General features: G+C 37.5%; 1 protein-coding gene across 2 annotated transcripts in view; it reads left to right on the forward strand.

Moving 5' to 3' along the window:
• SEC22A (SEC22 homolog A, vesicle trafficking protein) overlaps positions 1-23,738 on the forward strand; it is a 75,226-nt gene that overhangs the window by 8,116 nt on the left and 43,372 nt on the right. For both annotated transcript variants that reach the window (XM_023214831.2, XM_023214842.2), the window contains exons 4-5: positions 13,442-13,605; positions 14,983-15,177. In XM_023214831.2, coding sequence (XP_023070599.2) covers positions 13,442-13,605; positions 14,983-15,177 — 359 coding nt within the window. The remainder of the gene's footprint in view (positions 1-13,441; positions 13,606-14,982; positions 15,178-23,738) is intronic.

Raw genomic sequence — 23,738 nt, forward strand, 5'->3', positions numbered from 1 at the left:
TATGTAGTGATTTGGAGTCTATTAGTCTGTTTAGTTTAGTGCAGTAGGAAGATACTGGGTAGTTTTAAGCTGGAGAGTTACATGATTTCATTTGGCTTAGAGTAGGTCATTCTGGCTGCACTGTAAAGAATAAAGGAGAAAGTGGAAGCAGAGAGGTCAGATGGAAAACTCTTAGAGAAGTTCAGGTGGAGGTGCTGATTGTAACGAGCTAGGGTTGTAATGAATAGAAATAGATTGGGGCTATATTTTGGGATTAATACCAGCAAATCTTCCTACTGGATTGAAATGGGATGTGAGGGAAAAAGAAGAATAATCACCTGTAGTTTTTTGGCCTGAGGAACTGGATGAATAATGAAGCTGAAATGAGCAAGAAAGGAGAGGATAAGTGTGTCTCATTGGTAAAAAGTAAGAGTTTTGTTTGGACATGTTAAATCTGAGATGCCCATTAGACATCCAGGGGGCACTGCTAGGTAAGCAACTGGAGATATGAGTCTGAAACTTAGTGAAGAGGACAAGTATAGACATTTAGATTTGGAAGTCAGCCTACAGTTTGTGATTAAAACCATGGGAATGGATGAGACCACCTTGGAAAGCTTAGACGTGAAACAATTACGGAACGATTAAGGTCTGAGCAGCTTGATATTGATGACGCATACAGAAGGAAATAAGGTAAAAACACAGTCCATATAGGATATAATAAACAGAGGACTTCATTGTTGAGTTGAGACATGAGCCATGTCCTGAAGAATTAGTAAGAGTTGGCTAAGGTAGGGAGAGGACATTCCAGGTGTACGGAGGAGAGGCAGAATTAAGCAAAGAACATGACTTAGCATGGTAGGTGTATTAACATGCTTATCCTGGGTCAGTGGATGGTGATTTAGGGATAGTTGTGAGACACGTGTGATAATCACTATGGGGCCAGATCTTGGATTGCCCTGAAAGTTCAGATTGAAGGGTGTCACTTTGATGTAATATGTTATAGGAAGCTCTGCTGCAGATTCAAGGGAAGTGACTTGATAAAAAACAATCCTGAGACAGTGGAACTTAGGGTGAGATGGACAGTCCAAGAGGAGAGAGATAAGGCGGAGAGGCCAACTTATTATTAGGGCCTGAAGTAAGAAAATAAATGTGCAAATGAAAATTAGAATGCCAAAAGAACTAGAATGATAATGAAGAGAAATAGTTTGGGGATCACTTTGAAGTTAGATCACTTCAAAAGAAGTGACCAAGCTGGATAGGGTGGAATACCAGAGATGAAAAGAAGGAAGGGGCAAAGATGACTGAAGCCTTGGAATTGGACAGAATGATGGTGTCATTGCCAGAAATGAGATCTTTGGAACAGACTGTTTATGAGGTGTGAGGCAGAAGAGAAAGATAATGAAGCTCCATTTTGATCATTTTTTTAAGACACTGGGGCTTGCTCTGTTACCTAGGCTGGAATGCAGTGGCATGATGACAGCTCACCGAGCCTCAACCTCTTGGGCTCAAGCAGTCCTCCCACTTCAGCTTCTGAAGTAGCTGGGACGACAGGGGCACACCACCACACCCAGCTAATTTTATTTTTAGTAGATGAGGTCTCACCATGTTGCCCAGGTTGACCTCAAACTCCTGGGCTCAAATGATCCTCCTGCTTGGCTTCCCAAAGTACTGGGATTACAGACATGAGCCGCTGCACCTGGCCCACTTTAATTATTTAAGTTGAGGTTTTAGGCCAGGCACAGTGGCTCACACCTGTAATCTCAGCACTTTGAGAGGCTGAGGCAGGCAGATCACTTGAGCCCAGGAGTTTGAGATCAGCATGGGCAACATGGGGAGACCCCATCTCTACAAAAAATTAAAAAATTAGCCAGGCATGACATAGTCCCAGCTACTCTGGGGACATAGGTGGTAGGATCACTTGAGCCTAGGAGGTTGAGGCTGCAGTGAGCCATGATCTCACCCCTACATTCCAGGGTGACAGAGCAAGACCCTGTCTCAAAAAATATCTGTATAAATAAAATAAATAAATTGAGGTTTTGACAAGGTAATTCAGTGGAGATGGGATAGAGATTTCGGAAACATTCACGTAGATGTGGTTGATATTGTGAGGGGAAAAATGCCTACTGGGTTTAAAGAGAGGCCCAGGATAGAACCTTAGAGAATGTCCACAATTTCTTGGATCACCTGGGTAATGGTAAGATAATGGTAAGATGTTATATTTAATTGGTATTTCTGAGGGCTTAATTAGAAAATATTGTGATTATGGTGATTAAAATATATGTAAAATGATGTCTCAACCTACTTCTATTTTTTTAGAGGAAAAACTTGAAATATTTCAATATTTTATTTAATAGGCTCTGTTAGTGCCCTGGGTCATTATTCTGAGTTTTATTTGTGAATGTATAGTGGTATAAACAAATATCAAAGTTATAGGAGATTGGCTTGAATGTATATTAATTCTGGTAGGTGTGCTGGACTTAAACACTTTTGCAATTTTTTTCTTTTGACTCCTTTTAAAATTAAAAAAATTTATTTTGACTGTTCTTAAAAGTAAAATGTAACATTTTAACATCCCTTCATTCTATTTAACTGAAAATTCTAGATTTTGTATTATTTATTTTTATTTACTCCAGCTTATTCCACACAAAGGATTTGAGGCAATTTAGGAAAAAAAAATTGAAGGGGCCAAGTAAGGGAGTCAGAAGAAGGAAAATAGATACAGCAGAATAATAAGCTGAGGTAACATTTCCTTCTGGAGATGCCAACTAGATAGTCCGTCCATTTGTTAGAGAAAGGTTGCACATATTACCGTTGAGTTTCCTTGTGGCCAAAGCAAAGGGGGATAATCCGTAGGTTTTAGCGTCCATTGGATAAAAACATTGTTTTTCCTGTTACTGAGACCTGAAGTACATAAAGAGGACAGCATTTGGATAACATTCTTCCAGCAACCATAATTATGAGAGTTTAGGAGTGGGATAAATCAGCAGAAGTCTAATCCGGTCTAGTTCAAGAATACAATTCAGATAAGTCAAAAGGAAAAGATTACCTGGCTTTCAGAGCCATGCATAGAAAAATGTCTATGCGTGTTTTTTTTGTACCAAACCTTCAATAAGGATTGGAAAACAGAAGTTCTAGTTCGAGTTCCTGACAAGGACCTGGATTTCATATATTTTCTATCGCTAATAAGAGATCTTGTGGTTTAGTTTATGTTTATTGATGTTTTTACCTTATATGACATTGAGCTTAGACTGAAATGCATAAAATTGAGAATTTGTGTGTTACCTGACTTAAAATTCTCACATCACAACTCTTTTTCTAACGACTATGAGTTTGCGAGATAAAACTCACAGGTCTGCCATAGCAACATCATAGCACAGCCTGAAACTGCCACCATGCTGTCCCTCTTTTCTCCTAGCCATATTAAATGCTTCTTTCCTTCAAACCCTACTTGTTTTGAATCACCTTCTTTCTCATTACTATTTCATGTCTCTAATGATCTCACTGCTTTCACAGATTGCCTGTAGAACTCAGTTGACGGCCTTTTTCATCACTTACTAAAATTTCTTATTTTTAATTTTATTTCTCTGTCCTCTCTATAACAGGGTTGTAATTCATTGAGGGAATTGATCTGCCATGGCTTATACTATTTTTGATTCCTCAGCTCTTGGCATTGTGGTTTTCAAATTTGTATAGAAATTGAGGTACTCTTTCTTCACAGAATCTCAAAATCACTAAGTGTATAATTATGTGCCCAATCAGTTGATACCTCACATTAAATTCTGGTTGAATAGGCAAGGGAAGACCAGAGTTTGAAAGAAAAAAAAAATCAGGGGAGTAACATTTAAAATTGAGATAATTAGGCCGGGTCTGGTGGCTCACACCTGTAATTCCAGCACTTTGGGAGGCCAAGGCTGGCAGATCACCTGAGGTCAGGAGTTTGAGACCGTCCTGGACAACATGGTGAAACTCTGTCTCTACTAAAAATACAAAAAAAAAAAAGGCCGGGTGTGGTGACGGACATCTGTGATCCGAGCTACTCAGGAGGCTGAGGCAAGAGAATCACTTGAGCCCAGGAGGCAGAGGCTGTGATCTGAGCTACTGAGGAGGCTGAGGCAAGAGAATCACTTGAACCCTGCTGAGATCGTGCCACTGCATTCTAGCCTGGCGACAGAGTGAGACTCTGCCTCAAAATAAATAAATAAATAAAATTTAAAATTAAAATTGAGAAGATTCCTTTAGTTTTCTCCTCCTCTGTATTGGGAAAATGATGAATTTCAAATGAGTGTAGTTGCTGGATACTTCTGTTTTGCCAGTCAAGGACATTCTGTGGAGCATAGCTTGTGCTAGCACAGTTCCTTGTGCATGTCATAGTAGCTACTAAATGAGGGGTGGTTGTTTTGGGAGTATGACAGCATTCAGAGTGACAGAGAAACCTTGTTCATTGGGCAGGATGGTGTGAAGTGTGGGGTATTCAGTTTTGTGATTTCTTCTCACATTCTGTAGTGATATTCCAATTCTCTCTCTATAAAATTTTAAGGAATTCATCTGTTTTATAAGTCGAAGGTTTTTTTCCTTAGACTGTAATGAATTTTTAGTGAACAAACTTATGTTACCACTTAAGAAAAAAAATGGCTAAAGTAAGTATGAACCATATGAAAATTAGGTTGGGTCATCTGAGATCTTTAAAACTTTGCAATTGGCTTTAGAGATTTAAAAATCACAGTTGTTGTACATTTTGAAATCTCTTTATTTAAACAGTAAGACGCTGAAAAGACAAATACCTTTTGGGAAGCCAGTCATATCCTATTGTGAATTTTAGTGCAAGAAGTAAAATTTTTTAGTTCTTTCACTGTGAATTCATTTGAAGCCAGATAATGGCTGTGAGCCTCCTAATGTTCTTTCCTTGCCTTAGGGTTCACTTTCTCCCTACGTTGCTACCTCCAGCCAGGAATACTATTTTAGGCTTACCTGCATTTTGGCTTTAGTGTCTAGCAGTCTTTCCCTTTCACTCTTTCGGGATATTTTCTGATTACTAGAGTAACAACTTAAGCTATAACCTAATTATTGAGTACTTGCAATTGCCAGGTGCTTTACTGACATTATCATTAAGCTTTCTAACAGCTCTGTGAAGGGCTATTAAATAACGCTCTTTTCCATTGCCAGGGGCAGACACACAACTCACATTAGCTTAAGGAAAAATGGGTATTTTGAAGGGTAGTGGTGGAGCCGGCCTCACAGATGTTGTCAGAAATCTTTCTCATTTCTACAGTCTCTTACCTTTTGCAGATAGATACTGTCTACAGACTTGAAAACACTACACAGACAGCTCTAGGCTTACTTCAGTCCAACTGAGCAACTCCTCTCCGTGTCTCAATAACAAGACATTGTCTTTGCTTGTGTAATTGACCATTTCTAGACTAATTAAACATTGTTGTCAGAGGGGATGAGGTACTCTTATTTGGCCAAGACTGCATCACGTGTCCTTACCCCTTTGAGCTTTACCACAGCCAGACAGAATGGAGCTGAAGGTAATTCCCCAAAGGGAAAGAGGGAAGGGATGCTGGGTAGTGCTATCACTACCCTATTTTACAGATAAGGTAATTGAGACTTAGGAATGTAAAGCAGATCCTTCAACATCACAAAAATAGTAAATGATATATCTGAACCACAATCTTGGATTCAGGAGTTGCATTATTATCTGGTAAAAAATGACTGCTGCTCTTTACCCTTAACCCCTTTCTTGGCAGCATGTGTTCCTAATTCTTCTAATTATTTTCACTTTTTATGGAGAGAGAAATGAACCAGGGAAGAGAATGAAGAGAAATACCACACCTCTCTTTTATTGGTTGATAATGATGAGGAACAGAGTATATGTGAATCCTAGAATTGATGGGACAGCATTGTCTCATTGGAGGCTAGGTGTTTGAAAGGGAGAGGGTGTGGCAGGGAAATGCAACCAACCTATAGCTACTAAACCAGTTGGGGGAAGGAGATAACCTGGGTATTCAATTTTCCTATTTTGTCTCATTACTAGCATCACATTCCTTTTCTCCTGCTTATTATGGCAAAATGTACAGCTTTTCAGCACCATATATGTTAAATAGGCTCTTGTGAACTGGCCTAGGAACCTAATTACTGTTATTGTACAGTTTCTGTGGGAAAATGAGATCTAGGTGCAATAAGATTTGGGAAATATACCCAATACATAAGTTATGGATTATCTGATCAGTTATCTAAAAAAGTCAGGATCTTCATCCTCTGGAGTGTGGCTGTGTTAGGGAAGTGAGAAAGGGTGAATTGGGACATTAACTCTGAAGAAAAGGGAATAAAGATGTCAAAGGCAAACTTTGCTTGCTCTGTGTTTTATCCAAGTCACTCATGGTGTAGTTACCATTGGCTTCTTAAAATGATCTCAGATTCTTCTTTAGGTTACTGTTGTAAGTTACCGTCATCGGGCATATTTCATATTAATAAATATTTTCCTTTTTAATGATGTTAAAATTTGTGGCTAAAATGGGTCTTTTATTCATAGGATGATTTATTCATGATTTGGTGCTTCACCATTGGAGGGTAATTGAAAGTTAGCCATGTGAGAAAGGAGTAAGTGAGAAAATAGGAAGTTCCTGGTAAAATGCTACATGTGGTGGACACTCAGTGTTACTGAGCCTTCATTCTTATCTCCTTACTGTCCCACTAGTGGTAAAGTCTTGTGTTTTCATCTTGTTTTCTATGAGACATATTTGGTGATAATACAATTCATAAGATGTGCTCACTTTGTTAATGTTGAGCCTCTCTATTTAATATTTTTTTTTCATTTTTAGAGATGGGGTTTTGCTCTGTTGCCTAGGCAGGAGTGCAGTGGCACAATCAGCTCATAGCATCCTTGAACTCCTGGGCCCATGTGATCCTCCTGCCTCAGCCTCCTGAATAGCTGTGACTATGGGTGTGTGTCACCACACCTGGCTAATTTAAAACAATTTTTTGTAGAGATGGCTTCTCACTTTGTTGTCTATGCTGGTCTCAAACTCCTGGGCTCAAGTAGTCCTCCTGCCTCAGCCTCCCAAAACATTGGGATTATGGTGTGAGCCACTATGCCTGGCCCTATTTAATATTTTAAAGTTTCAACACTTTATTTTAGAGAACAAAATTCAATGTAGAAGGCTCTATTCCAAAACTTTTTTTTTTTTTTTTTTTTTTGAGATGGAGTCTCGGTCTGTCACTCAGGCTAGAGTACAGTGAGTGGCAAGATCTTGGCTCACTGCAAGCTCCACCTCCTAGGTTCAGGCCATTCTCCTGCCTTAGCCTCCTGAGTAGCTGGGACTACAGGCACCGGCCACCACGCCCGGCTAATTTTTTGTGTGTGTTTTTTTAAAGTAGAGATGGGGTTTCACTGTGTTAGCCAGGATGGTCTCGATCCCCTGACCTCATTATCCACCCGCCTCAGCCTCCCAAAGTGCTGGGATTACAGGCGTGAGCCACCGCGCCCAGCCCAAAACCTTTTTTTATATTTGGCAAATTTAACAGTAGATTAGAGATGGTATGTCCTATTAAATAACTTTTCTGCACCAAGGAAAGCTGTTCACTGGGCAAACATGACTACAAAGGATAAGCAGAGTTTCTATGTATAGTGGTACAATTATAGCATGAAAATTACATGTTATATGTAATACAAATATATCAGTTCATAAATCAGTTTGTAATACTAAATCCTTTGCTATCTGTGTACCTTGTCATTTAGCATGCTACATTTTATGTATATATCTTGGTTTGTAAATCACTGTGATAAGCACATCCCCAGTAATTGTATGGTAAGCTCCTGGCAGGCAGGGACTTTATCTTTGACATCAGAGCCTGTGAAGTAGAATGCTGGGCCTGTGCTAGGTGTTCTCTCTGCTGAGAGGAAGATCTTTGCTATTACTAGTTATTTAGTTTGGTGCAACAGGCCAGAATTGTCCTAATAATGTCAGTGTTTAATTGGTGATATGTAAAATTTCTTTGACAGTTTGTAAATAAAATTAGATACCAGAAAAGAAGTTTAATGTGTAAAACCACTTATTCATTTTGTTGGATGTAGGAATCACTTGTGAAATGGCTTGGACACATTATAGAATTAGCTTTACAGCAAAGCGATTAGAAGGGGTAAATTTCTTATATCTGGTATTTGGACTTCTGCCAGTCTTACCTGTTAGGTTATACTTGACCCTAAAGAAGTTCCTAGTGGGTGTGCCAGGGAGGAGAACCAAACATGTAATGAAATTGGATAAATTCCTCAGGTAAAAGAAAAGCGGTAGCAATAAAGACCAAACCCCATTGGCACCAAAGCCCGGAAATGGAATGGAGCTAGACAATGTAAAGGAAATTAGAGCAAAGTAGGAAAAACCTTGGCAATTTAAAAATTGTGCCCAAGGTAGAGAAAAGAGGAGAGAGAGTGTGTTTGTATGTGTGTCTGTCTGTGTGTGAGTAATGACAGTGATAAAGGGAGAGCAGACAAGTCTTTGAGACCTGCATAGCCATTCTCGAGGTACTCACTGTGAAGGTGAGTAATTCTACATGGCTCTTGAGAACATCCCTCTCTTAAGGACATGTCGAAGATTCACTGACCTGAACCCTAAATAAAGCCTTCTGGAGAACAGTAACTAGAAGACAAGTGAAGTTCTACTCTCTTCTGTCATTTAGTTAAGTATTTATTGAGCTGCTGCTTTGTGTAGATACCACTAAGCTGTGCAATTACTGGTGCATGATATACTCAACAAATTAGTGTATAAATTAGTGAAAGAATGATGCCACCTTTGCAGTCATTTATTTACTGAGCACTTCTTGTTTACTAGACACAAAATATTCTAAGTGCTAGAGCTATACGGAAATCATCCCTGCTCTCGTGGAGTGTGTATATTAGTGAGAGAGACATTGCAACAAAAATATATTAATATACAATTACAAATTGGGTTAGTTTGTGAAGAAAACTAACAGCTGCTATGATATGCTGTAGAAGTGGGATCCGTTTAGATTGTGTGTTCTGGGAAGGACTTTCAGTCTAAGAACTGAAGGATATGTAGGAATTAGCCAGGTCAGAATTGGAGTACTGGGGAAGACAAAATCATGAAGTTTCTCAGTTTGGGAGTGGGAGGGCTGGAAGTGGGTTGGCATCCTTGGGGATCTGAAATAAGGCCAGTGGGTGGCCGGAATGTAGAGAGGGAGGGGTAGAGTTGTACACAATGAAGTGGAGTGTTTGGGAGGGCTTCCAGAAGATAACTGTAATACAGGTTCCAAAACTCTCAATTTCATCACTCTTAATTTAGGGAATAAAATAGAGATTGATTTGTGGCTTGGAAAAAGTGAAAAAATGTTGGTGAATTCAAGGAATAATTGGTTAATCTATACTACATGGAAGTTGCTATTGTGGAAAAAACGTGGGCCTTGGAATCAACTAACTTCATCCCATCTTCGCTTCTTAATGGTGTGTGACCTTGGATAAGTTACTAAGCCTCTCTGAGTTTCTTTTCTTTCATTTGTAAAGTGGAGATAATAGTGCCTCCTTATTGTGAGAATGAAACTAAATATGTAAAATACTTGGCAAAAGGCCTAGCTCATACTAAGTGGTCAGTAAACTACGTGGTGCTATTACTCTTACTACTATTTCTCTTATTTCTCCTCAAGGCAGATAGACATCTGCCACATTATCTATAAAATATTCACTAGGTGAACCTGATGAACACAGCAAAAGCATGTACAAACTGGCATGCCTGTAATGACTTTAGACTATTTTATGGGCAGTCCTCAGTGAAGTGGTGGGAGTATTTCAGTCTGTCCCATGATTATTGAAAAAGCAGAATTTTTTCCATCACAAACATAAATGGAACTGTATGTACTTTGGGAAAACTAGCTTTGCATTTCAAATAAAGCATTACAAAGCTAAATTTACTATGAAAAGCCATAATGTTATAGAACACACTATAGCCTTTTCAGAGAGAATCTTGCAACTGTAGTAAAAATAAAGACTTCCTGAAAATGCTCACATGCCATGTTAAAGACATAGAGTTTCCTTTATTTTACATACAGTTGTCTAGTTACATTTAGCACAAGTAAGATAAACCATTTGGGATAAACTGTCATGTAGGTGTCTGTGGCTGACTCTGTTATTAATATGGGAATACAGTAAGACTCTGACACAATACAAAAAATGGATTCTAAAACCTTCAGTCGTATTAATGGAGGATAATCAAATAACTCCTAGCTAGCCAGTTGGGAATTCCTAGGGTGTGGAAGCCAATTACCAATTGTCTTCAGGTTATTGAGGTTATTATGGGGTATATTTGAATGCTAATGACATGTCAAATAATTTTGATAATGACAGTGAAGATTTTTTTTGGAAAGAGAAAATCATTTGAGAAAGCATATTTTGGCCTTTGATTTAGATATTAATTTGTAGAAAAAGGCAATATGCTATGGCTAAATTAATTTGACTATGATCCTTAAGAAGATACATTTTACTTTGTGAACACTATATATACACATATAGAAAACTAAAACAAAAGTTTTATGAAACTATGTATTCCAATACTTTCTGTTATATTTTATTTCAATTTCTGGAAAATGCTATAGTTCACTAAACTAGTTTTATGACATAGTGGTTTACAACTTGCACTTTGAAAAACATTGCCCTAAATGAGTGTGTATTAAGTGATGCTTCAGAAAGGAGCAGCCAGGCTACTCTAGAACCATAAGATCAGAACTATTTCACCACTAGATTTTCCCGTACCACTAGTAATAGATGATTAGTAGGTGCCAAGCCCATTTGGCAACCTGGGATGGTCTTTTAAAAGGGATTCATATATATATATGTCACATGTATATATTCACACACATATTTACTTGCTTACACACAAGCTCTCACAGGAAGGATACATAAGAAATTATTACTAACATGGATTGCCCAAGGGAAGGAGAACTGGGTATCTGGGCAAGAGTGATAAGACACTTTAGGTGCCGTATACCCTTTTATTTTTCATTCTTGTTAAATTTGAATCCTGTAAACATATTTATTCTAAACATTAATAAATTCTGCTTCTATGTTATTCGAGAAAGAAAACAGTAAGGTGACCAGTATGGATCAGAGTTTTACCGTAAAGATTACTGTGTTGGCTGGGCGTGGTGACTTACACCTGTAATCCCACCACTTTGGGAGGCAGGGCAGGCAGATCACTTGAGGTCAGGAGTTTGAGACCACCCTGGCCAACATGGTGAAATCTCGTCTCTACTAAAAATACAAAAATTAGCCAGGTGTGGTCGTGTGTGCCTGTAATCCCTGCTACTCAGGAGGCTGAGACAAGAGAATCACTTGAACCCAGGAAGCAGAGGTTGCAGTGAGCTGAGATTGTGCCACTGCACTCAAGCCTGGGCTACAGAGCAAGATTCCATCTCAAAAAAAAAAAAAAAATATTACTGTGTAGATTAGCAGAGTCCAGCATAGGAGTGGGGAATTACATCCTGCATGCTGTTTACTGCCCTTGATGTAGACCAGCTATATTGACAGTGCTATGCAATGATGTTTAGGCGACTCATTAAAAAGGGTTACTTTGTGTTTTGTGCTCTGCTTATTATAGTGGGGTATATACTAGATTCTGGAAAGCTCTTTTTCCAATAGAATATGGTTAATTTTAATGTTTCAGTGCTATTTTTTTATTTTTAATTTCTAAATTTGTTATTTAGAAGTAATTTCAAACTTACAGAAAAGTTATATGAATAAGAAAACTTCAGATAACACGTGTTCCCATAGTCACCTTTGGTCAACATTTTACCACATTTGTCTTCTCATATTATCTACCTACCTACTTAACTATCTGATTTATTTTTTTTCCTGAACCCTTTCTTCATAACTGCTTCAGAGTGTATTTTCTAAAATTAGGGATATTAACTTACTTAACCACAGTACACATATCAGCCTCAGTAAACTTCATGTTCATACCATACTTTATCTACTGTACTGCTAACTTTCCTTTTTTGTCAGTTGACCCAGGAATATGCTTTATAGCATTTTTTTTTATTGCTTTTTGGCACAGGATTTGGACTAGCATTAGGAATTGCATTTAGTTGTCATATCTCTTTAGCTGCTTTTTTTTGGGGGGGACAGAGTCTCTCTCTTGTCACCCAGGCTGGAGTGCAGTGGCGCAATCTCGGCTCTCTTCAACCTCCACTTTCTGGCTTCAAACGATTCTCCTGCCTCAGCCTCCTGAATAGCTGGGATTACAGGCATGCACCACCATACCCGGTTAATTTTTATATTTTTAGCAGAGACGGGGTTTCACCATGTTGGCCAGGCTGGTCTCAAGCTCCTGACCTCAGGTGATCCGCCCACCTCGGCCTCCCAAAGTGCTGGGATTACAGGCCCCCACTGCGCCCAGCCTCTTTAGCTTCTTTTGATTGGCAACATTTCCACTTCCTTTATTTCTGTTTTACAACCCTGGAATTTTTAAAGAATACACTTTTTCCTTTTTAAAAATAGAATGTTGATCATTTTGGTGTTTTCTTATGATGAAATTCAAATTATGCATTCTCAGAATATTATATAGCTGATGTGTCTTTCTCAGGATATAACATCTGGAGACACAATATCCATCTAACATTAATGATGTTAGAGAGTACTTGGTGAAGGAGTTGTCTAGTTTCTACTGTATAATATTTTCCCCTTGCAACTCAGAAATAATCCATGAAAGACATTTTAAAACCATGCAAATATACTAACCCATAAAAATTTCCCCCTAGATTTAACATCCATGATTGTCCTTGCCTGATCCAGTCTTTACCATGTTGTTTGCAAATGCTGATTTTTCCATTGCTAGCACTACCTCTACATTTACCAGTCAACACTCAGCATTCTGTTTTAAGCCATAGCCCTCATTTCTCCTTTTGTGTTTTTATATAAACTCATAAATTCCCCGCTCCCATGGTTCATAATTAATTACTGTGTAAAGCAGAGGATTTGATTCTGGGGCATGTCATTGATGACTTCAAGAGGTCAGTGATCACCTTGAAATTGTGTGCAGTCTTCTGTGTTCTGGCATCTTTCTAGGGAGAGTGTTCCTTTCATCAGAATCTTGAAAGAGTTCTGGACTCAAAAGTGGGGAACATGTTGAAGGGCTAGACTTTAAGCTGTCTGTAATACTTATAATACATTTGTATATCCGTTCCCCTGCTTTTTACCCCTAGTGATAACTGAAATGTTAGAACCATATTGTATGTCCCTCTGTAGTACATTCTATTTTTGGTCATCTGTTTTTAAACCACAACTTAAAATAGTACTATATTTTGGTTCCTTTAAATTTTTTCCTAGAATATATAATAAATGTGAAGATCTTCATTGCCACCGTAGTAGCAGTTTATGGTGTATGGAACCAGTCTTGTGAAGCAGTGAATTACCTTGATTTAATTTGAAATTTTAAAACCAATGTTTTTTACACTATAGTTTTATTAGCTCTCTGGGAGTGAGCTACATGATGTTGTGCACTGACAATTACCCAAATGTTCTCGCCTTCTCTTTCCTGGATGAGCTTCAGAAGGAGTTCATTACTACTTATAACATGATGAAGACAAATACTGCTGTCAGACCATACTGTTTCATTGAATTTGGTAAGGGCCTGATTTTTTTTTCCTTTTTATTCATCTCCATCCAATCATAAGCAATTTTAAATCTAATATTGGGTGGAGGGGGGACTTCAGCTATCTTGCTTTTGATAGAGTAATTTGGTAAATGATCTATAAATTATGGTAACTTTTTACTTAGATGCTTATCAGAAAAAAAATTGTGTTTGAGCTGTGAAGGGGATTTTGAGTATTGGTCCAAAGAATTAATGCCAGAAGATAACTTCTCAATGAGAAATTTATAAGCCAGAGATTCAGACTTTTGTGTTTCTGTAATAATCTTTTATAGTCTGCTTCATGTAGAATAGGGATGGCAAACATTTGCTGGAAAGGACCAGGTAGTTCGTATTTTAGGCTTTAAGGATCATATAGTCCCTGTCACAACTATTCAGCCCTGCCATTGTAGCTCAAAAGCAGCCATAGGCAGTACATAAATGAGTGCAGTTATATTCTAATAAAACTTTACAGAATAGTCAGCAGGCTAGATTTGGCCTGTGGTCAGTAGTTTGCTCAACTTCTGATGTAGAAGGAAAAAGTTGTAAATAGTAAAAATAAAATTCCACCTGGAAAATATTGAGGAAATGTCTTATATTAGTTTTATTCAATTTATTCTTTAAAACCTACATTCTAATGGTGTAAGCAATAAAAAGAAAACAGATTTATAAAAACATGCAACTTCTAGTGTGTGTTCTTACGTAATTGCAGCTGGTAAATCTGACAGATTTAATATTTCATGAGATAGGAATCTCTATAAAAATCAAGACTTTGGCCCAGGTGTGGTAGTTCATGCCTTTTATCCCAGCACTTTGGGAGGCCGAGGCAGTAGGATCACTTAAGGCCAGGAGTTCGAGACCACCCTGGGCAACATAGAGAGACTCTGTCTGTACAAAAAAAAAAAAATAAGCTGGGCATGGTGGCAGCCCCAGCTGCTTGGGAGACTGAGGCAGGAGACTCACTTGAGCACAGGAATTCAAGGTTACAGTGAGCTATGATTGGACCACTGCACCCCAGCCTAGGTGACAGAGCAAGACCCTGTCTCAAAAAAAAAAAAAAAAAAAAAAAAAATCAAGACTTTGGTTTAAAGTTAAAGCTGTTTTTTGTTTTTGCAATTTCTTGAAGTGGATGTAATACACTTAGGTAGTGTTAAATCCTTAGTTTATTTAAAATTACTGATTTCTAGAGGGTAAAACTGATGACTCCATGATATATTAATCATTAAACACAAGTAATATTGGAATGCTTCATGACAAATTGAACAATTTTGAATAATAAACTACCTGTAATTTTTACTATCCATAAGCATCATACTCTGAAACGATTAATTGACAAGTGACTGCAAGGAAATTTATGTTTTATTTTACATAGATAACTTCATTCAGAGGACCAAGCAGCGATATAATAATCCCAGATCTCTTTCAACAAAGATAAATCTTTCTGACATGCAGACGGAAATCAAGCTGAGACCTCCTTATCAAATTTCCATGTGCGAACTGGGGTCAGCCAATGGAGTCACATCAGCATTTTCTGTTGACTATAAAGGTGCTGGTAAGATTTCTTCTGGTGAGTTCTGGATCTCAGTTATTTTATTTTTTAAAAATCCTTGGGAAGAACTGAGAAGCTCTTGAAAATGAATTACTTCATTCTAATATTTTAAATCAAGTACATGAGAGAATATAGAAGTTCAAAGCAATCCTTTTTCAGTGATTTATAAAGTAAGCTACCAGATATGTGACTAGTCAGGAAAATACTTTCAAATAGCAACCTCAGAGGATCTCTTTGCTAGAAAAACATTTTTTTAAATTTAAAATTTTTAAAAGTTAATTTTCATGGGTACATATTTGGTGTGTAATATATTTATGGGGTACATGAGATATTTTGATACAGGCATGCAATGTGTAATAATCACATTAGGATAAATGGGGTATTCATCACCTCAAGCATTTATTATTTCTTTGTGTTATAAACATGTCAGTTGTACTCTGTTATTTTTAAATGTACAATAAATTATAAATTATTGTTGACTGTAGTCACCCTATTGTATCAAGTACTAAATCTTATTCATCTTAGCTAACTATATTATGTACCCATTAATCACCCCCCTTTCTCCCACCCCCACTACCCTTCCCATCCTCCGGTAACCAAAATTCTACTCTCTATCTGCATGAGTTCAGTTGTTTTAAACTTTAGCTCCCACAAATGAATGAGAATATGTAAACTTTTCCTTTCTGTGCCTAGTTTATTTAACTTAATAAAATGATCCCCAGTTCATCCATGCTGTTGCAAATGATAGGATCTCATTCTTTTTTTATGGCTGAATAATATTCTGTTGTGTATGTGTGCCACATTTTATGCATTTGTCTGGTGATAGGCACTTAGGCTGCTTCCAAGTCTTACCTGTTGTGAATAGACTGCAGTAAACATGAGAATGCAGATGTCTCTTTGATATGCTGATTTCCTTTCTTTTGGGTATGTACCTAGTAGTGGGATTGCTGGATTATATGATAGTTGTGTTTTTAGTTTTTGAGGAACCTCAAAACTACTACTGTTTTCCATAGTGGTTGTACTGATTTACATCCCCACCAACAGTGTTCCCTTTTTTCCACATCCACATCAGCATTCATTATTGCCTGTCTTTTGGATAAAAGCCGTTTTTAACTGGGGTGAGATGATGTCTTGTTGTAGTTTTGTTTTGCATTTCTCTGATGATTGGTGATGTTGAGCACCTTTTCATATACCTGTTTACCATTTGTATGTCTCTTTTTAAAAATGTCTGTTCAGCTCTTTTGCCCATTTTTTAATAGGCTTATTAGTTTTTTTCATATAGAGTTGTTTGAGCTCATCATATATTCTGGTTATTAACCCCTTGTCAGATGGATATAGGGATTCACATTCCCTTGTCAGTTTGCAAATATTTTCTATCATTCTGTGGGTTGTCTCTTCACTTTGTTGTTTCTTTTGCTGTGCAGAAACTTTTTAACTCAATATAATGCAATTTGTCCCACTTTTGCCTTGGAAGTCTGTGCTTGTGGAGTATTACTCAAGAGATGTCCTGGAGCATTTCCCCAATGTTATCTTTGTAGCTTCATAGTTTGAGGTCTAAGATTTAGGTCTAATCCATTTGATTTGATCTCCATATATGACTAGGAAAACATTTAAGGTTTCTTTGTAAGCATTTTTCTAGAAATGAAAAATAGGTTATTTGTACTGCCTATTTATAGGCATGTAAAGTGCTTTACATTTTGTCAAAATGGCTACATTTAAGGCCAGAGTGCTTGACTGTCACAGGTGTAAATACTTTAGTGATCATCTGCTCAAATCTTCCATCCCAAAGAAGGAATACTATCTTCAACAATTGTGAAAGGATATAAACTTTTGCTTAACATGAACACCTCATTGTTTTATAAGGTAGCATATGACATTGTCAGACTATTTGTTTAAAAAAATTATTCCAACCTAAGCCTTTAGGGGAAGAAAAAAATCTTCCTTATATAATTGAGCTAAAGTTGGCTTCCCTATGTCTACCAGTTTGTTTAGTGATCTCTTTCTCCCTTCCTTCAGCAGAACCAGAGTAACAGTTAAGTCAGCAACTGTGTGTCCTTTCCATCCCCTTAGTCTAGTCTACTTCATATAAATATCTCCAGTTCACCAGTGAGAACACATGGACACAGGGAGGGGAACATCACACACGGGGGCCTGTCAAGGGGTGAGGAGCAAGGGGAGGGGTAGCATTAGGAGAAATACCTAATGTAGATGATGGGTTGATGGGTGCAGCAAACCACCAGGGCACTTGTATACCTATGTAACAAACCTGCATGTTCTGCACATGTATTCCAGAACTTAAAGTATAATAAAAAAAGAAATAAAAATGCAAGACAATATCAACTATAGAATACAAGACAAACACATTTATCATTGTGTATTGACAAAGGGCGAAATTTTCAATTAAACTGTAACAAACGTTCACCTTTTTGAATCACGAGGTCAGGAGTTCAAGACCAGCCTGGCCAAGATGGTGAAACCCTGTCTACTAAAAATACAAAAATTAGCTGGGCATGGTGGCAGGTGCCTGTAATCCCAGTTACTTGGGAGACTAAGGCAGAGAATTGCTTGAATCCAGGAGGTGGAGGTTGCAGTGAGCTGAGATCGCACCACTATACTCCAGCCTGGGTGACAGAGTGAGACTCCATCTCAAAAACAAAACAAAACAAAAAACCTCCAGTTAACTTAGCCTTTTCATTTATGGCATTTCAAATTCTCCCTATCCTAAAAGCTTCCTCTAGACATGCTTTAGTTTGTTAATGTTCTTTAAATTTGGACTGAATACAATACTTCACATACAAATGTGGGAGAAGAGGGTAACAAATTTTATAAAAATAATCCAGTCAGTTAGTAAACAAGCAGATAACAATAACAAGCCCAGTTGGTCAGGGGTGGTAGGGGGAGGGTGGGCCAGTACCCATATTGTTACAATATGTTACCTAAAATGTCCAATTTCCAATAAATTATAAGACATGCAAAGAAACAGGAAAATGTGGCCAGGCATGGTAGCTCACACCTATAATCCCAGCACTTTGGGAGGCTGAGGTGGGTGGATCACCTGGGGTTGGAAGTTCAAGACCAGCCTGACCAACGTGGAGAAACACATCCTGACAACGTGGAGAAAAAAAAAAAAATTAGCCAGGGATGGTGGCACATGTCTGTAATCCCAGCTACAGGAGAGGCTGAAGTGGGGGAATTGCTTGAACCCAGGAGGCGGAGGTTGCAGTGAGCCGAGATTACACCATTGCACTCTAGTCTGGGCAATGAGAGCGAAACTTCATCTCAAAAAAAAAAAAAAAGGAAACAGGAAAATATGACCCATACACTGTGGGCCGGGGAGGGGGACAGAATGTAGGTAACAGAAACTGCCTCTCAGAGCAGTCAGGTGTCAGATTTAACAAAGACTTGAAAGTAGCCATTATAATTGTATTCAAAAACTAAAGGAAACTATTAAAGGAGTAAAGGGGGAGGTATGATAATGTTGCATCAAATAGACAATACCAATAAAGAGAAATTATTTTTTAAAAAGTGGAAATTCTGGAATTAAGTAAAATTACTAAAATGAAAAATTCATTAGAAGGGCTTAACAACAGATTTGAACTGGCGGAAGAGTTAGCAATTTGAAGATAGATTGATAGAGATTATTTAATCTGAAAAACAGAAAAGAAGAATGAAGAAAAATGAACAGAACCTCAGAAAAATAGGGGACATGCCACCATAGGTGTGACAGGATACTGAAGAAGAAGGGAGAGAAAAAGCAGAAAAAATATTTGAGGAAATAATGGCTGAAAAGTCCCCAGATTTACTGAAGAACATTAATCTGCTCTTCCAGGAAGCTCAGTGAACTCCAAATGGGATACACACAGGAGATCCACAAATAGATGAATCATAGTAAAATGCTGAAATCCAAAGACAAGAAGAAAATCTTGAAATTAGCAAGAGAAGAAGAACTTGTCACTTAATGAGTTTACCTGTATAACAAACCCACACACATCTATCCCTGAACCTAAAATATAAGTTAAAAGAAAACCAAAACTCATCACTTACAGTGAACCTCAATAAGATTAACAGCTGACTTTTTAGCAGAACCAATAGAGACTAGTAGGCAATGAAATGACATACAAAATGCTGAAAGAAAAAAATAAAAACTACTAGTAACCAAGAATCTTATATCCAGCAAAGTTATCTTTTGAAATGAAGTCAAAAGAAAGACATTTACAGATAAATGAAAGATAAGATAATTTGTTGCTAGCAGAATCACCTTATAAGAAATAATAGAGGAAATTCTTGGCTGAGCATGGTGGCTTATGCCTGTAATCCCAGCACTTTGGGAGGCCGAGGCCGGCAGATCACAAGGTCAGGAGTTTGAGACCAGCCCTGCCAACACGATGAACTCCCCGTCTATACTAAAAATACAAAAATTAACTGGGCGTGGTGCCATACGCCTGTAATCCCAGCTACTCAGGAGGCTGATGCAGGAGAATTGCTTGAACCTGGGAGGTGGAAGTTGCAGTGAGCTGAGATTGCACCACTATGCTCCAGTCTGGGCAACAGAGCAAGACTTCATCTCAAAAATAATAGTAGTAGTAGTAATAATAATAATAATAATAATAATGATGATGGAAATTCTTTAGGATGAAAACAAGTGACCCTAGAAAATGATTTGAACCCATTTGAAAAAAAACGAAGAACAAGGGTAAAGGTAATTAAGTAATTTAAAAAGACAGTAAAGGCCAGGTGTGGTGGCTCATGCCTGTAATCCTAGTACTTTGGGAGGCCAAAGTGGGAAGATCCCATGAGCCCAGGAGTTTGAGATTGCAGTGAGCTAGGCTGCCCTCCAGCCTGGGCAATAGAGCAAGACTCTGACTCGTAAAAATACATTAATGCATTTTTCTTCTACTCTCTTAACTGATTTAAAAAGTAATCATATAAAACAGTGCATATATAATATCATTTGGGCCTATAACATATAGAAATGTAATATATTTTCCATTACAGCAAAAAGGACATGGGCAGTAGTTAAGTTGTACTGGGCTAAAGAGATTACTCCAGATGGTAATTCAAATCAACAGGAACTAATGAAGAAAGCCAGAAAGATAAGATAAATACTAACAAGAGCTACAAACATATAATTACTATCCTTTGTTAGCCTTTTTAAAAGACATAAAATTCTATAAAGTTATAATTTATAACAATGTATTTTGGAGTTTGTGATGTTTATTGATATGTATAACAGCAATACCACAAAAAGGAGATAAAGGGAATAGAACTAAATAGGAGTAATGTTTCTGTGGCTCATTAGAATTTAGTATAAATTCTTGCAGTTAAGATGCACATGGTAAGCTTAGAGCAACCACAAAGCAAATAAAAAGTAGTAAAAAATTATTAAAGTAAAATACCGTACTACCAAATATTCACTGAATGCAAATTTACAAAAAAAAAAAAAAAGTGAAGGAGGGATAGAGCCAAAAAAAGCATCAGATGGATAAGACAAAAGGAAAAAAATGGCAGATGTAAATCTGTATCAATAATAATATTATATGTGACTGGATTTTAAAAGTGTTAATATATTAAATAATCCAGTCAAAAGATGGAGATTGTAAGATTGGAGTAAAAATTAAAAAGCAAGATGCAACTATATGCTGTCTTCCTTAGATTCAAATATATAAATAGATTGAAAGTCAAAGGATAGAAAAAGATACATAAAGAGCAAAAGAGAGCTGGAGTAGCAATACTAGTATTAGACAAAATGGACTTTATGACAAACATTGTTATGAGAGGTAAAGCATGACATTTTATAATGATAAAAGGATGAATCAATTAAGATAGAGCTATAAATGTATATGCATTTAACAACAGAGCCCCAAAGTACATTAAGTAAAACCTGCCAGAAGTGAATACAGAAACAGACAATTGAACAATAATAGTTGAAAACTTAAATACACAACTTTCAATAATGGATAGAACAATTAGGCAGAAAATAAGAAAATACAAAACTTGAACACCTGCACCACCATACGCCAGTGAGACATAACAGGCATCTATTAGGATACTCCATTTAACAACAGAATTTATGTTCTTCTCAAGTGCATGTGAACTATTCTCCAGGATAGACTTTATGCTAAGCTAAACAAAACAAAAAGAAAAACAAAACCTTCATGAATGTAAAAGGATAGAAATAGTATGAAGTATGTTCTTCAGCCACGTTAGAATGAAATTAGAAGTGAAAACAGAAATTTGGGAAACTCACAAATACGTGGAAGTTAGAAAGTAATTCCTAAATAGTGAATGGGTCAGAGAATAAATCAACAGGGAAAGGTGTACTTTGAGATGAATGAAAATGAAGACTCAGCATACCAAAACTTACAGGATGTAGCAAAAGCTATATTTAGAGGAAAATCTATAGCTGTAAATGCCTATGTTTAAAAAAATAGATTTGAAGACAACTTTCCACTTAAAGATAATGGACAAAGAAAAGCAAATTAAACCTAAAGCAAACAGAAGGAAGGAAATAACGATTAGAGCTGAAACAAATGAAATAGAGGATAGGAAAACAGTAGAGAAAAATCAACAAAACCAAAAGTTGGTTCTTTGAAAAAACTGATAAACCCGTAGCTAGATTGACCCAGAAAATAATTACTCAAATTAGAAATGAAGGGGCCAGGCACAGTGGCTCACGCCTGCAACCCCAACGTTTTGGAAGGCTGAGGTGGGTGCATCACTTGAGGCCAGGAGTTCAAGACCACTCTGGCCAACATAACAAAACCCCATTTCTCCTAAAAATACAAAAAATTAGCTGGGCATGGTGGCTCATGCCCATAATCCCAGCTGCTCAGGAAGCTGAGGCATGAGAATTGCTTAAAACCTGGGAGGTTGAGGTTGCAGTGAGCTGAGATCACACCACTGCATTCCACCCTGGGCAATAGAGTGAGACTCTGTCTAAAAGAAAAAAGAAATGAAAAGGAGGGCATTTCTCCTGACCTTCTAGAAATAAAAAGGATTGTAAAGAAATACTATAAACAACTGTATCCCATTAAATTCAATAACTTTGATGAAATGGACAAATTCCTAGAAAAACACAAACTACTGGTAATGATGCAAGAAGATAATCTGAATAGATCTATAAAAGCAAAAAGATTCAATTAGTAATAAAAACTACCCACAAAGAAAACTCCAGACCCAGATACATTTACTAGTGATTTTTACCAAACAGTTAATGAAAAGTTAATAAACAATTATTTACAAACAGTTCCAAAAAAATAGTAAAGGGCCAGGTGCTGTGGCTCACACCTATAATCCCGCCACTTTGGGAGGCCAAGGCAGGCAGATGGCTTGAGCTCAGGAGTTCAAGACCAGCCTGGGCAATGTGGTGCAACACTGTCTCTACAAAAAATACTTCCGTATTCTGTGACGCCAGTATCATCCTAATACCAAAACCAGGCGAAGTCATCACAAAGAAAGTAAAATGCAGACCAACATATCTTACGAATATAGACACAAAAGTCCTCAACAAAATACAAGCAAACCCCATCCAGCAATGTATTTTAAAAATTAGAACAGGCACTGTGGTTCATGCCTATAATCCCAGCACTTTGGGAGACTGAGGCAGGAGGATCACTTGTGCCCAGGAGTTTGAGACCAGCCTGGATAACATAGGCAGACCCCATCTCTACAAAAAAGTTTTAAAAATTAGCCTGGTGGTATGCATGTGTAGTCCCAGCAACTCAGGAGGCTGAGGTGGGAGAATCACTTGAGCCCAGGGATTTGAGGCTACAGTGAGTGATGATGACACCACTGCACTCCAGCCTGGGTGACAGAGCAAGACCCTGTCTCTAAAAGAAAAAATTATAGTTAAGTGCTACATAACAACATTTTGTTAATGATAGACTGAATATATGGTGGTGATTTCAAAAGATTATAATAACATTTTTACTGCACCTTTTCTATGTTTAGATACACAAATACCATTGTGTTACAGTAGTCACTACAATAACATGCTGCACAGGTTTGTAACCCAGGAGCAGTAGGCTATACCATATAGCTTAGGTATGTATTAGGGTGTACTATCTAGGTTTGTGTAAGTACATTCTATGATGTTTGCACAGCAGTATCACCTAATGACACATTGTTCCAAATGTATCCCCATTGTTTAAGGATGCATGACTGTACACCCTGATAAAGTGGGATTTATCCCAGGTGTGCAAGTTTGCTTGAACATCCAAAAATCAGTTAATGTAATATATTGATAAGAAATAAAAAAAACGTGATTATCTCAATAAATGCAGAGAAAGCATTTGACAAAATTCAACAGCCTTTCATGGCAAAAAAAAAAAAAAGAATAGAAGGGAACTTCCTCAACTTGATAAAGGTCACTTATGGAAAACCCACAACTAACATTATACCTGATGGTGAAAGACAGGATGCTTTTTCCTAAGATCCAGGGAGAAGACAAAGATATCTGCTTACACTACTTCTACTCAACATTATACTAGAAGTTCAAGCCACAGCTGGCCGTTGGACAAGGACAATAAATGAAAAGGCATGTAGATTGCAAAGGAAGAAATAAAATAACTCTATTCACA

The sequence above is a fragment of the Piliocolobus tephrosceles genome, chromosome 2 (assembly GCF_002776525.5).
Source record: "Piliocolobus tephrosceles isolate RC106 chromosome 2, ASM277652v3, whole genome shotgun sequence".
NCBI classification, from domain to species: domain Eukaryota; kingdom Metazoa; phylum Chordata; class Mammalia; order Primates; family Cercopithecidae; genus Piliocolobus; species Piliocolobus tephrosceles.